The sequence below is a fragment of the Camelus dromedarius genome, chromosome 13, assembly GCF_036321535.1.
Source record: "Camelus dromedarius isolate mCamDro1 chromosome 13, mCamDro1.pat, whole genome shotgun sequence".
Classification (NCBI taxonomy): Eukaryota; Metazoa; Chordata; class Mammalia; order Artiodactyla; family Camelidae; genus Camelus; species Camelus dromedarius.
In genome coordinates, this window is record NC_087448.1 from 10239944 (window position 1) to 10255288 (window position 15345).

At 46.4% G+C, this 15345-nt stretch overlaps 1 protein-coding gene across 1 annotated transcript in view; it reads left to right on the top strand.

Annotated features, from left to right (window-relative positions):
* Positions 1-48: 48 nt before the first annotated feature.
* Positions 49-15345, top strand: part of STK24 (serine/threonine kinase 24) — a 93140-nt gene continuing 77843 nt past the window's right edge. The window contains exon 1 of the mRNA XM_031466241.2: positions 49-447. Within this exon, the coding sequence (XP_031322101.1) occupies positions 406-447 (42 nt within the window). The 5' untranslated portion in view covers positions 49-405. The remainder of the gene's footprint in view (positions 448-15345) is intronic.

Below are 15345 nucleotides of genomic sequence, written 5' to 3' on the forward strand. Positions count from 1 at the left end.
GGCGGGGCGCGGCGCGCTCGACTCTCGGCGCTCGCGGGCTCGGCAGGCAGTGCGCGCCCACTCCGGCTCCAGGCGGCTACCGCGCGGGCCCAGGCCGTCTGGTTCCAGCCGAGCAGCAGCGGTAGCGGCGGCAGCTCGTGGCGAGGCCCCGCGCCCCTCTCAGCTCCTCCCCGGCGCGGTGCATGGAGACGCGGCCCGCCGCCCGCCCCTGAGCCCGCCGCCCGGCCCGGGACCCGCGGGGGCTTGGGGTGGCCTCGGGCTCCGTCCGGCCCTGCCGAAGCCGGACTCAGGCTTGACCAGCCGCCACCGCCGCCCGAGGGCTGCGCGCGGCCCGCGGGCCTCGTCGCCCGCGCGGATCGCGGCGGCCCGGCCGTCCCGTCCCAGGAAGTGGCCGTCCTGACCGCCATGGCTCACTCCCCGGTGCAGTCGGGCCTGCCTGGCATGCAGGTAGGCATGAGCCGGGCTACCGAGGGGAGGGAGGGATGCGCGGGCCGGGGCGGAAGCGGGGAACTTGGCAGTGTAAACACTGCCCCCCCACGCTGCCCCTTCCGGGGTCGCGCGGGCCTCCAGCGCCGCGCTCGCAGCCCCTAGGGCGCCCTGCCCGGCCCCGCGGCCCGGGGCGGGGGGGTGCAGGGACCTGGGGGCCGCGGCCTGGAGGCGGCCCTCGCCGGTCGAGATTCGCGGTGGTCGGAGTCGGGAGGGTTTGGGGTTGCCGGCCGCTTCGGCCTCTCCGCGTCCCTCTGCCCCTCCGGCGCCTTCGAGCCGCAGGCCCCGCGGCGGCCCATTCCCAGGGACAAGTGATGTGGAGAAATGCCCTTGGAGGCCTGGTCGGCTCTCTGGGCCCTGGCGCGGGCGGGGGGCGGTGGAGGCCCCGGTCCCCCCGCCCCAGCGAGCTGGCGGTAAAGTTGTGGGGAGGGAGGGGAGCCCCGGGCGCGCCCCGACTCGTCCCGGGCCGGCAGGGCGGGTTGGAGGAAGGTGTAACTGCCAGCTCCACTTCCAGCGCGTTTGCTCCGCGCGGGGCGGAGGGGAAAGTGCGAGCTTGGAAACCTCTGGGGAGAAGGAATCAGTCGGACTACGTGCACTCGTGAATCCCGGGACACTGGGCTTTTACTTGGAGACTTGATGGGATCCAGATGAATCCCTTCCCAGTAAACCTCTCCCTTGCTACTTTGTGGCCTCTTGGCCTACCGGTGTCTTTTTTGGAGTGGGGGCGGGGGACAGAAGTTGAATTTCAAATTTACAAGAATGCATTAAAGTTTTTCGCCATTGGGGACTGTTTTTAGCCCTTTGAAAAATAAAACCACCATCCTTGGCTAATTTGTAATGTTTGTGAGAGCGTAAATGATGCCAAAATGACTGGGATCAAATCTCACTCTGTGGTTAGGGTATGTCTTTAAAGTTTTGCTCTCCAGATTTAGCTAAGCTAGTGAACCTACGAGTTTGGGGCGGGGGAGGGGGACACAAAAAACAACCACAAGCATCCCAGTGGATTATAGTGGGTTATTTATCTTACAAACTTATATGGGCTTATTTTCTCCCCCCCCCCCCCCCACTCTTGAGGGCTGAGAAATGCAGTGTTTGGAACTGACCTTAGGAGCCTCTCTCTAAATCAGAAAAAGAAAACTCGATTTCATTGTTCAGGTTTGATATCTAAAAAAATAGGACCACAAAGTTACCAGAATTCTAGCTTTTTTTTTTTTTAATAGAGTAACGTTAATAACTTGACTGGGCTTAAAAAAACTGCCCTTGAATGTAAAGAGCTTTTAAACTCAACATGCATTTAAAACCTAAGCTGCTGCTGACCACTAGGTAAAAGTCAGATGTGGTTTTCTTGGTATTTCCTAAAATTCTTGCTTCAGTTTGGTTCGAATTTACAGACAGGAAGGCAGGGTGAACTGGGGGAAGATTATTTCTGACCCGTAGTGCAAGAAGGACCTCTTGTAATGAATAAAAAAATACATTTACTCAGTACTTTAGATTGACTCTTAACGCTGTTAATCAGGTTGTAATCCAGCACACATGCTTCAGAGTTTACCATGGAAGTCTTCAGCCTTTGTGGAAAGCGAATCAGTTTAAAAAGGTTCTTAAGCCCTGCTGGCTGGTGCCCTGAAGTTAGTATCACATGGTTTTCAGGTGGTATCTCGTCTCACTTCGGTCCTCACTTTTTCCTTTTTCCTTCAAGAGTGTGGGCCAGAATTCAAAGAAGGTACATTTCTTTTAGGAACTTTGCTTCCCAGATGTACTTCCTAGGTAGTGTTACTGGGGAACTGTTTTTATTTTGCTTTCTTAGTAGAAAAGCTGACAAGTTTTTATTTAGTTGAAACAACTAAATTTTCAGCTGATACAGTTTTAGGGGCACGAAGGTGGCTTCTGACAGAGTCATCCGTGTGTTTAAGTACGTCTACACACTGTATGATGGTTGTTTTTGGTGTGCCATTCGGGGAAGAACATTCCTTTCCTCTCTCTTCCACTCCAAAGAAAAACAAGGAGCACATTTATTTTCTAATTCGAATCAGCAGCTGCTACTGCCCAGGGAGGTCTTCCTCAGAGTTGTTGAGGTTTAAATTAAAGGTGCACCTGCCTTTGATTGTTCTCTGGGATAAAACAGGAGGAAAGAAGTACCAGCCCTTCTGTGCCTTGTCCTGATAATATCTCATCATCTCTCCCTTTTCTCCTTTCTCATCTCCTGACCAGGGTTTGCAAGGAGTTGGCGTAAAAATTTCAGAAAGACAGCAGAGTGAATTCAGGCAGCCTAGGCAAAGATGCTTAAAAAGTAAACCTGAATGAAAGAATAATTTCAGTATAAACACCATTTTCATTGCTTTGCAAATCATTTTTATGCCTCTTGATTCTTACTGGTACCACTTGAGATGTCGGTATTGTTTATACCATTTTCTACATGTGCAAATCAACAGTGGCTGCCTGAAGTGACCAAGGTGAGATAGTGTATTATGTGGAGAATTTGTGATTGGAAACCAGGTGTTTCTTGCCTTCAAGACCATGCTCCTCACCATGGTGTATTATTGCTTTCTTACTACTTTTGCAAAAATTAATGTTTATTTTATTCCAACTTTGGTTTGCTGAAGAAATTAGAAATATGAAATTGATACTTTATCTGTTCAATCAGCAACCGTTATTGGACACTCTTGTGCTGGGTGCTAGGCGAGGGGTGGATGACTGTAAATCTGAATGTGTTATCCTTTTAATAACTATTTCATGAGGGTTGTTGGGGGCCTTTCCTTTTTTTTTTTTTTTTTTTTTTTACCTCCCACACCCTGGTTTCACATTAGTATAGGGGAAAAAATAGAAATCATGAACTGAATGTAGTATCTACAAATAGACATAAAGAAATTAGGTTGAATTCTGGATTTAACTACTCCCTGCCCTTCACTGAATATTTGCTGTTTTGCTCAATTTATTTCAGATTAAAGAAAAACAAGCTTCAGCTGGAGGCAGAGCACCAATCAGCTTTTAGTTGGCTAAGTTGTAATTTGAAAAGAATTAGATTTTGGTTTATACGTTTCTGTAATAGAATTTTATCATTCACTTTAAAACTTTTCTGGACCGTGACCCACATAAGAAATAAATTTTACATCAAGACCTGAAACTAAAAGTTTCAGAAGGCAATCCTGATCCTCTCTACTTCTGAGGTACTGGTGTGTGATGCATTTTATTAAAAAAAAAAAGAGAGGAGCTGTTGCAAAAGTAAATTGATTTCACGGCTGACCGTTTTGACTCAAGTTGGAAATACACTGATTAGCCATGTCAAGTGTATAGTAGGGCCTAAGTTGTAGCATGTCTTGAGGATGTCATACATGTGAGATACACTCACGCTGGAAAGTGCAGACAGACCACTTACAGGAATAGCTGGAAAACTTAGTGTCTGTTAACATCACCGTTTCTCTGGCTGCTTGGAAGCAGCTTTGTTGAGAATGCCCCTTTGTGCTGAGAGCAAGAAAGCCGTTTAAGGGCCAGTTTGGACGAGTTGGGAACTTTCTCCAGCGCTCCTTGGGGAAACCTGTGTGCTCTGGAAATTTGGGAAATGAAGGCAGACAGGACAGCTGCATTTAATTGTGGCCTAAGTGCTCTTCTTTTTCCTCATTAGTTTCACATTTCCATAGTTTTTTCCTGTTTCCATGGAAGAGGCCTCCCCAGTTTGGCCTGTTAGCACTGCCCCTGGGGAAGGGTTGGCGTTTGAGTATGTGGATAGTCAGGGTATCTGTGAGATGTGGGTCCTGCAGGCACCTTGAGAGAAAGGCTGATCTGTACGATGTGGTCCAGGGTTGGAGCAGACAGGGTGCAAGTTTAGGGAGACTCTCCTGGTTGGTCCTCAAGAAGTCAGCAGCCTAGTGATGGCCGAGTCAGCTAATCTACCTAAGAAGGTTCAGATGAGCCGGGCGCACAGAGCAGGGCTTGTGGTGGGAGAGCAGGCTTGAGGGAGGTGATGCCGGGACCCCAGAGCTGGAGCTGGAAGGGCTGCGGGCAGGGAGGGGGCTGTGTTGCTGACTGCCTAGGGCGGGGTCCTGTTGGAACTCCTCGTCCTCCATGCATGTGGTTGGAGATGGCTGAAGGATGCTGGAGTTGTTGGGTGACCACTTGGAAGGCTGTGGTGGCCTTTTAGGGAGAGGGACCCCTGAATAGTGAGCGGAGGAGGAGACTGGTGGGGTTCCCATGTCTGCGGGGCAGCTTTTAGCAAGGTTTCCTCAAACCTTGTAATTTGAACTCTTAGCGAGCATTTTATAGTCTTTATCACTCTCGCCCATGCCCCTTGCTTTTGATCCTTTTTGCTGCTCTACACGAAAGAGTAATAAGGAAAATAAAGGCACATTCTCTGTCACTGTTGTAGCCTATCTTTAAGTTTTTTAAAAAAATAATCTGTTTCAATACTTCATATTCCCTCTTCTCTATCATTAGTATTTCACAATGTTAAGAATTTATTTTGCTTAAATTGTTTTTGAAAGGGATTATCAGAAGATTTTTTTTAAAATTAAAAATAAAATTTGAAGGAGTCCAGGACATTTTGGTTCTAATCCCATATCAGGGAACATTCTTGATAGTATTTCCCGTAGAACCAATGACCTTCAAGTAGAAGTTGGTTAGATTACATTTTTCTAGGCTGCTAATGTAGCCCAGGGTCCTGGCAGAGGTTAGTTGTGGATACGTGGCAGCCATCACCATTGCTTTCTTGTTCCTTTATGTAATTTTTGTGGTCTCCTTTGAGCTACTGTTCCAGTGTGCAGAGCTAGCTTACTTTTTTGCTTCTGGTTGACATTGCTTTTAGTTGAACGGTATTTTTCTGGGACCTTAGTACGAGATGTGGTGTGAGGAGTTTCTGGAGACGTGAACCACTTGGTAGTTGCGGCTTCATTCTAGTGTATTTTATAGTCAGAATGAAGCCAGAGTCCAGGAGCCTGAGGATCTCTTGAGAAATGTGCCACTTTGCTCTCTGTTGGGGTGATTTCTCCTGCTGATTCAGAGTTGCCTGCTTGGAAACTCCATACCTGCAGGAAATGGACCACACCCAGCCAGCCCTTCTGTGGCTTTTTTTGTGCCTGAGTTCATTATCTTTCATGGAATCTTGCTGGTGCAAGCGCAGGAAATGGAAGCTGACTGTTACCCCTCGATTGCTGCTCAGAGTCACCCACTGTCACTGGACCAGTCTTCCCCCCCCCCCCCCCCGTAACTTGTGTTTTTGCAGTGCAGTAACACTGAAAACTCATGGCCAAATGCTTTGAGAAGAAAAACATGGCTATTAGAACACCTGGCTCCTGGGGTGAACTTGGAGTTTCCTAATCCTAAATGGCTCCCTGGTTTCCAAAGTTTTAGAGGAGGGAAAATAAAATGAGATGTACCTTTGTTTGCAACAAAGTATAAAACATCCCAGTTGTGGGTTACAAAGCCACTTCACGTCCACCCCCCTGGGGACGCACTGTAGACTTCACAGACCTTCCATTATGTTTTCTGGAGGAGGAGCCTTTTCTGTTCAGCTCCCTACTGGTGTCTGAATTCATCGTGGGAACGTTTCGAGTTTTACATTAATGTTCACCAAATATGTAGCTGGTGTTTATCTTCCCATTATTTTAAGCCTCTTCCTGTTTTTAAAAAGACTTTCTGGCCCTAAGATTTGAACAGACGGTATAGGTCCAAGTCCTTTGTTCTATTTTAAGTATTTAGGATTTTTGTTTAGTTTTTACTTGAAAAGTTATGCACATGACAAGGCTTGTTGGGGAGAGAGCGGCTACTTACCGCCTGCTTCCATTCCCTCCTCCCCCAGGGCAGCCCCGCCATCGCTCTTGGCTGGTTGGTGCCCTTGTTCTTTGTTCATAAAGAACATTTAAAATTCGCTGCTACTTCCCCCTCTAGTTTCAGGCATTATCTGTGGACCTCGGACCCTGAAGATGAGAATTTAGTTCTCCTCTCCTTGCCTCCTTCACTCTTGTATCTCCCTGCCCTGTCCCCGTGGAGTTACACTGTAACTTTGGTTAGATTAGTGCGCGCCTTAATGTGGCTGTGGAAACACTGTTCCCAGCTAGCTGTTAGTAAACCAGAATCACTTTTTAGATCTTACTTGGAAGTTGTTTTTTTGCAAGTGTAATTGTTTTAGTCTACTTGGGCTGCTATTACAAGATATGGTAGACTGAGGGGCTTAAACAGCAAACATTTCTCACAGTTGATGCTGGGAAGTCCAAGATCAAGGCTCTGGCAGATTTGATGTCTTTTGAGGGGCCGCTTCTGGCTGTGTCCTCCCGGGCAAAGGGACGAGAGGCTGCTCTGGGGTCTCTTTATATGGGCACTAATCCCAGTCCTGAGGATTCTACCTTCATGACCTCATCATCTCTCATTGCACTGGGGACTGGGTCTCACTGTGTGATTTGGGGGCACATAAACATTTAGTCTTGTAGCAGCACTTACAACGTATGAGTTGTTCAAGTGGGGTGCGTAGGCTAGCTGTCCATTTCACTGCTCTGGAGAGTCCTTCCCGTGAGCCTTCAGCCCTGAACTGCTGGCGTCCCTGGTCATCTTTGCCTTCTTTCATCCTTGAGATTCCTTTGCTGCTCTCTTGGGATACCTTGTTTTCTGTGTCTCCTGTCTTTGCTTCCTTGGCTTATACCACTGTGTTGGTGGAACATATCTTGCTGTGGTCTTCCTGTGAGTAGAGTGCATGGGAGATAGGTTTTTTTTTTTTTTTTTTTTTTTGAGGTCTTGGATATCTGAACATTTCTTATTTTTGCCTTTCCCCTCAATTGATATTTTGGCATGGTATCTAGTCATGGGATGAAAATAATTTCCCCCAGAATCGTGACGGCATCTCCACTGTGCTTTAGCTTCCAGTGTTGCTGTTGAAGAATACAATGCCACTCCGATACTGAAATCTGTGCAGGCTGTTTTATGTTTCCAGAATTTTATAGAATCTGAATATTCTCTTCGTGATCTAAAGTTTAATCATGTTGTGTCTTGATGTGAGTTTACTTGTACTTTTTGTGACAGGTACTTTGTAGGCCCTTTTAATCAGGCAACTCAGATCTTTTTGTTGAGCTTTTGATTCCTTTCCACTCCCGTTTTCTATGTTTTCTCTTCCCTAAACTCTTAATTATTTGGATGCTGGACCTTCTGGACTGGTCCTCAAATATTCTTATCTTTTTATACCTATTTTCCAGCTCTTTGTTTTTTTCTGTGGTTTTTTGGGAGACTGTCTCAACTTTATCTTTCAGCTCTTCCAGAAAGTATTTTGTTTCTGCGCTTGTTTTTTAAATTCTGAGGGCTCTTTTGGTTCTCTGAATGTTGGTGCTTGCTTGTTTCAGATGAAATATCTGCTCTTAATCTCCCTGAGTGTGTTCATTGTAGTTATGTTGTTTCTTTCCCCCAAGAATAGATTCTCTTTCTCCCAAAGGCCCCTTTGCCCACCCCTGTCTCCCTGCCAGCTGGCTTTGGTCACTTTTTTTTGTGGTAGAGGCCACCCTGGAGGGTCCACTTATATTTAAGAGTGGTGGACTCCCAGGCTGGTTGGAAGTGTGAGCCCTTGACTGGGGCTTTTTAACCACAATGATGTAGGTGCTCCTACTGTGCGGAGAGGTGAGGAATGGATTTTATCAGTTTCCTTTAGCTTTGTGTACATTTTGCCTCCCTGCAGAAGTCTTGCCCCAAGCCTTCTGGCCTGCTCACCTCTGGACTGGTGGTCGGCCACCCTCGGTGCGCCCCTGGGCTGGTACCTCTTCCCGCCTGAAGCTCTGAGTGGAGGGGGCTGGTGTGGGCACAGTGCCCTGTGTAGCTTCACTCCGCTCCTGAAGCGTTTGTTTCCTTTCCAGAATATGCTTTCAATTTCCTTTCCTGGGGAGGCTGGAGGCAGTTGCCTGGCTGTGGGGAGCGGGAAGACCATCTGGGTGTCTAACTACTTCTGAAGTGACTTTCAGTCTCTCCTCCCCTGGGGATTCGGCACTGTGGGTGGAGTTGATTCTCTGCTTTCTCCACCTCAGGCTTGGCGCTTGTCTTCCCCATCTTTCGTTCTACCACCCACTTTCCAGCTTCTGGAGTTTCCTGGCTGTAGGTCTTCTCTCCCCTCCTAGTACCCTTTACTGTGATTTTGAGGGGGTTTCAGGATTGACCAAGGTAGATGCTTATGCTCAGTGAGCTTTCCACCTGGAAGTCACTCTCTTCAATTTATAGATGAATGAATGGAATTTGAATTCCAAGGTCAGGATTGCTTGGTGCCTGGGGCGAGAAGGACTCCTGAGCCACTGTCCTCTTCGGTATGTGAGTTTTACTTTCTGGTTTCTTTCTGTAAGAAGGCAGTATAAATATACCCCTGTCTTCCCATGTGTCTGTCCGTGACCCCTCTTATCTGACTTCAGTGCTTTTTCTCTGTTCTCTCATTTTCTAGTCTCAGGATCCTGTGGGCACAGAGCCATTTCAGGCCCCCCCCCCCCGCAGTATCTTGGAGAAACGTTTGCTTAAGCTGACTAGTGTTCTGGGGGTTCAGCCCGTGGTCCGGGATTGAGCGTAGGCTTCCTGGGCAGGCAGGGCCGCCAGGGTGGGTCAGAGTGTCTCGGGGGGGGGGGGCTGGTGTGTAGGTGTCTGGGGGCTCGGTGCTGGGGACTCAGGAATGAAGAGTGGGCACACCCAAATCCCCGTGTGGGGCACGGTGCTGTTTCTTAAGTACACATGTTGGTGGATAAGTGGCTCCATGGGTCTGCTTCCTACTTAGGAACCAAGTACCTTTTGGGGTACAAATGTACAATGATAAACGAGTGGAAATGAAAAGTAATCCAGAACTCGGGGACTGGGCGTTGGTCAGCAGCTATTTTAGGCGCAGTTTCCTAGCATCACTTTAACATCAAGTTCAGTGTAGTTGATGCAAAGTTGTTTAATTGCTACCTGAACTCCTGATGAGCTGAGAACCTGCTGAGGAAGGGTGGTGTTTGAGCATTCCTTTCCTGTGTTTGGTGCCCTTTCATTGTACTGAACACTTGTTGAGAGGTAATTTAAAAAGAAAAAGATACGTACAGAGTTGCTCACTTCCTCGGCAGTTCCTCCCAGGAGGCGGGGACTTTTCCCCTCTGCTTTACCGCGGTACCTGAACAGATCAGTGTGAAAGTAAATGGTCTTCTGGCGTTGATGCTACCCTTAGTGGGAGCCTTGTAGGAAGGAAGGGAGCCAAATTTTATTGCGCTCCTCCCAAGGGTCACACTTGGAGGATGTCTTAATGCCCGTGGCTGGTCCCCTGGGCCTCTGCTGAGGAAAGGGCCATTAGACCAGTTTTATAGATGAGAACACTGAGGCTGAGTGAAACTTGACCAGGGCTTCCCACCTCGAGCAGAGCCCCGACTTAACTTTTGGTGCTAGCTAGCGTGTGCCTCCTACCAGGCGTTTTAGATCCCACCCCTGCCCCCTTGTGGTGCCCCCCCCACCACCTCCGGCCGCGTGGCTCCTGTTTCCCTAACGACCAAATTGTGCATCCGGCTTGCATGAGACCAGCCCAGTTTGGGGCTAGGAATTGATGGTATTTTGGGCACCTTTATTCCCACGATTTCGTTTTTTGACTTTTGAAGAAGATTTTGTTCATGTTCCAGTGTTATTTTAATTGTCCTTTTTGAATTTTGGATTGTGGATGTGGGGGGAGGTGATGGATGCCTGTTCTCTTTCTCTCAGCTGAGCCCTCAGGCCACCTTCAGGGAGGGATTGGAGCCCCTGAGGGGCCTCTGTTGCCTCTCAGATGTTGCCCGGGTTGTTTTGAACTGTGCAGAAGTATTAACTGAAGAAAGTGCCCTGTGATCTAACAGTGTTTTTCAGATTTCAGCGTTTATCCTCGTCAGCTCGAGGGCTTGATAAAACGCAGGCCATAGGCTCTAGGTCTGTGGTGCAGTTTGCATTTCTAACAAGCTTCCTGGTGTGTGGCTGCCTCAGGACCACAATTAGAGAACCGCTGCACTGCAGACTTAAAAACCCTTACATCCCTGGGCTCCCCAGAGGGGACCACGGCGGTGCCCACTCGGACAGCAGCTCCGTGGGAAGTTAGTGCTTGTGACCTACGGCGTGTATTTCAGACTGACTTTGGAACCACCAGTCTAGCTTTGGGAATTGAATAGATTTTTTTTCTTTCTTTTTAATTGAAAGAATGATTAGAACCTTTATTTACTGTTTTAGTATGTATTACACGCCTGTTGGGGGGCAGAGGCAGATGTGTGCTCCATGACTTTCTGACCTTGGAACCTTATCTTTGAAGAAATGCATTGCAGAGCCAGCCTGCCACGATTCTTTTGGAAAACCTCGAGCTAGAACAAAAGCCCCAAGCCTGACGCTCTTACTCACCGTTGCCGGGAGCCTCTCTCTTAACTGTTGTTTTCATCACGTCACCTCTGCTTAAAAACCTTTGGTATCTTCCTGACCAAATATAAATAAACTCCTCGGGGCCTCGGGTATCCGGCTTCCTCTTGAACTGCCTTCCCCCCTCGCTTATCCCTGCCCGCCCCCCAGATCCCCCATTCCTTAGCCCGGTGACCCCTGGTGAGCTGTTAGTATTTATGTTGCCTTTCCTCCCTTGACTGGACTGTAAGGGAAGACCTTCAGGGAAGGTGTCCCGGGCACTCCGGGAGGAGCCCCCTTGCCTGTGGGGGGGGGGTCAGTTAGGGGATGAGGCTCCCTTTGGGCAAAATTGATTTTCCTGTGGTTCTGCTCAACATTTAACTGAAGATAAATGTATCTCTCCAAACTGAGAATAATATTCCAGACCAATAGTCTTTTTAATGTTTTGAGATGTCAGAGGTTTTGTGATTTTATGTATAAATAGTTGATTTGATTTTGAATTAAAAAAAGGATCTGTATTTCTGTGTTAGCAGTCTTTTATTAGAGGGCACTGTGATTAGCTAGACTTTGATCTTACCAGACCTGCCTATTTGAGGGTGGTTTTTTTGTGGAGGTGGGTAGGGGACTTGGTTTTTGTTTTTAAGTGCATTGTAATTTTTCTGCGGTTCATTCTATGACTTTTTCCAGTATCAGGGTAAACAGCATATTCAGCTGTCTCAGGGGATCTACTGTGTCAGGAAAGATCGTTGTAAGGTTTGGCTCTTCACTTGCCTTTGTTAATAAAGAATCCAAAGTGGTTCTAAAGGACCCCCATTTGTGTCTTTCGGAACGCCTCCCTCCATACTGTCTTCTTCAAGACAAGTGAAGTGCTTCCATGAAGGGAAAGTGCCTGCGTTTCCTGGCCTGGCGACCCTGGCTGCCTGTTTGTGCGGCGGGCGTGTGTGGTTGGGGCTGCACATCTGGTGGTGGCATGGGTTCGGGTCACACTCTCCAGTGTGGCAGGAGTGGCCCTGGACGCTATGGAACAGAATTCCCTTGCCCCACACTGTGACACAGAGTCATAATTTAAAGTGGTCCGAAGGGGAGGGTACAGCTCAGTGGCAGAGTGCCTGCTCAGCATGCACAAGGTCCTGGGTTCAGTTCCCCAGCGCCTCCATTAAATAAATAAGTAAATAAATAAACCTAGTTAGCTCCCCCCAAGACAGAAACTCAAACAATAATAATAATAAAAAAAAGTTCCATAGTTTGAAATCGTTTTTAATTGAAAAGCAGTTTTCCCGGTGGTTTACATATTTCCTTTCCCTTGGATGAATTACTGTTTATGGGAAGCAAATGGTTTTTTGAGAGGAGGCCTTCTTGGCCCTCCTTCTTTAATAAACAAGTATTTATATATATCTGTGCATATAAAATGTGGTTTTTTTTTCTTCATTTTAATTGGACTTTATCAGTAAGTAGCCTAAGAGAAGCTTGTGTTGGAGCACTCCTGGTCAGAAAGAATTTTTCCTCTTTGTATTTACAAAGAAACGGTTATATATATATATATATTCTGTATTTCCAAAAGGAACAAAACCCTGAATGTCCCGGAAAATAATTGGAGTGAAAAGTCACTGAGATGATATTTTTAGTCTTTTAAAATGGTAAAAATCTCAGTATTTTTATACATGGCCTGTTGCATAGATTTGTTTCTTAATATGTTAGCTGTAGCAATAAGATAAGGCTGTTTTTGAAATTCTGTGAAAATGACGCCTCTCATGTTCGTCCTTCTGTGTTGGAGCAGCGATGACCCCCTGTGTTTCTGTGTAGGGTGTGTGGTGGGAAGGCCTTTGATACCTGCAGAAGGGCTTCTGGGTGCTTATCTGCTGCAGGGCTGGAGCCCCATTTCCCACCCTGGCCACGTTGTCTGCACATACATGGTCTGTTCACATGGTGGGAATTGGGGGTTTGAAGATGGGTACGGAAATGGGAAACCCCTGCCTCAGTGGAAAAACACCCTCACTCCATCCCGTGTTAAATTATTTTTAAAGTGAAAGCGTCTGTAATCCCACTACTGAACAGAGCTGTTTTCCACTTTGCTCATTTTCCAGTTGCTGACTCTGTACGTGTGTATCTTTAATAACAGCCCTCATAAGTAGGTGCGCTTTGTATGTTGTTCTCCCCCCAGAAAGGGGTCATAAATACTGTCCCCCGCTTTCACACGGTTTCCGTGTGTTGGTTTTACCGACATGGCTGACTCACCTCTTTAATGTAAGGCGTGCCCCATCCTTAGGACAGAGTTCTAGCCAGAAGTACATTCCTGTTTGGCTCTGCTTCTAGAAAGGATCACCTTGCTGCTTTCTTCTGCCTTTGGAGAAAGAAAAAATTAGTCATCCTCCTCCTTCCAAGATAGTGTTACTGGAAAGCACTGTGATTGTTGCTACTTAACGAGTTTTTGTGGGTAATTGCTTCGCTTACATTACCAAGTGAGACACTCACCCTGTGGTATTAACGTTCTTGTGCTGGGCTCCCGGCCCTTTAACAGCTGTGTCCTAAACAGGGGCCCATGTGTGTACTGGGGCCCCAGAGACCGTGGGTGTGCATACACGCGTGTGTTAGCATGAGTGTTAACTCAGAACCAGAGAACCATTCCTTTCCAGGCTGCCTCTCCGCTGTGGACAAGCAGGTGTAAGGCCCAGGGATGACGAGCCTTGGGAGTCCTGCCTGGCCTAGCTGTGTTCTTCTCGATTGTTCTTCATATGAATATTTTGTATGAGTGATGAATATTCTAATGTTTCTAGTGTTAAAAGAGCTTTTCTATCCTGTATCTCTCTTGATTTAATGAAAAGTGGAAGTGGAAATTAACCATCACAGGTGCAAATACTGACTTAAAATTACTGCTATGAATGAGCATCCCCCCCAAAATAGGACCAGTTTGCTTTTTAACAGATATATATGTATATAGAGAGATATACACATATACACACACACGTATATATATTTGATGAATAGAGAAACTTCAGGAGGAATATAAGGCAATAATATGAAATTTTGGCATGACTGAATTTTGCTGGAACTTGTTTGCCTTTTTATTTAAATTAATTAATTTTTTTTTTTTTTTACTGTGTGCTTGATTATCTTTAGTTACTTAACTCTTATGAGAGTGATCATGGAAAGGGAACCTTAAACTTGTTGGATAGAAGTATAGTTAAAGAAAAAGAAATTGTTATCAGACTTTGTAAAGATCTTTGCTATTTTAAACTGAAACTATGTAGTAATGTGGTCAATATGGCCATTTATTTTACAGTATTTTATAAAACGGAAAAAGGATTTATTAATATTTTGATTTGTAATTTATTTCCATGATTACCATTGTTACAGTTTGATACAAAAAGAAGCAGATTTTTTCATGTGTCAGAAATAAGTTTAAAATATGGGCAGATCCCTAGTGCATCTTGGATTTGATTTGTAAGTTTGTTGGTTAGAAGTCCAGCCTGGTTTCTTACAGAAATAAATTTATGAATGATAGTTAAGTTGTGAGGCTAGGCCAGAAAAACCTAACTGAACTATAACTTAGGAGGTAAGTTCCTGGTTCTGAAGGCAGGAAGCTAGTTGGTATAAGAGAACTGGAGAAGGGAGACTTGAGTTTTCCAGGTGCAGGACTGGTCCTGCGCAGCGATTCTGAATTCAGATGGGTCTCTTGTACTCTGCTGGGCCTCACCGTTACCTCCAGGACCCTTGTCCTCCATCCTTTAATGCTTTTCTGACACTGCAGCTCTAGGGTCATTCTCTCTTGCCTATATCCCCTTCAGTAGGTTTCAGAAGTTCTTACTCCTTGTTTTAAAATTGATTTTAGCTAGATGCTGGGAAGTAAAGCATTTATATTAGTTAATCTTAAATAGCAATCTTAATTATGGGAAGAGAGAATGTATTGATCTAAATAGATATCCAATAGGTAGAATATCAGGCGGTGAAAAATTGAGGGTGTGATAAAGGAATGATGTTTGGGGGTTGAAGAGGGATCTGCCGTGCGTCAGACACTGTGCTGGCATTAGGATTAGGAAGATAAATGATAACCTTGTCTTCCGGCAGCTTACAGTCCAATAGCAGAGACGTGTGTAAACGTACAGTTTACTGGGATCAGTGCAGTTGTAGAAGCATAAGGCACAGAAGTAGCACAGAGGACGAAGTACTTCAATATCAAGAGGTGGCAGTTTGAAGATCAATAAAGGAAATGATGCCTGAGCTCTTTTTTTTAAAGACAGAAGGAATCCAGACAGAATAGTGTTCAAAAGCATAAGAGTTTTTCTGTTTTTAAATAGCACTGAATTTTTGGAGAAGTGCAAGGAATTCAATATTGTTGGACTTAAAAGAAAAATGGGAACAAAAGAGTTGACGTTGAGGTGATTGGGGACCAGCTCATGAAGGACCATCAGCCTGTTAGGTGATGCGAAATTCCCGGGAATGTTTGAATGAGAACAATTTTGTTTGGGCTGAAGAGGGTGGAGGCAGGTCCCTCAGCCTGGGGCCTGGAGGGAGACATCAGTGGCTGTGGGGGGAGGAGGGGGAGGG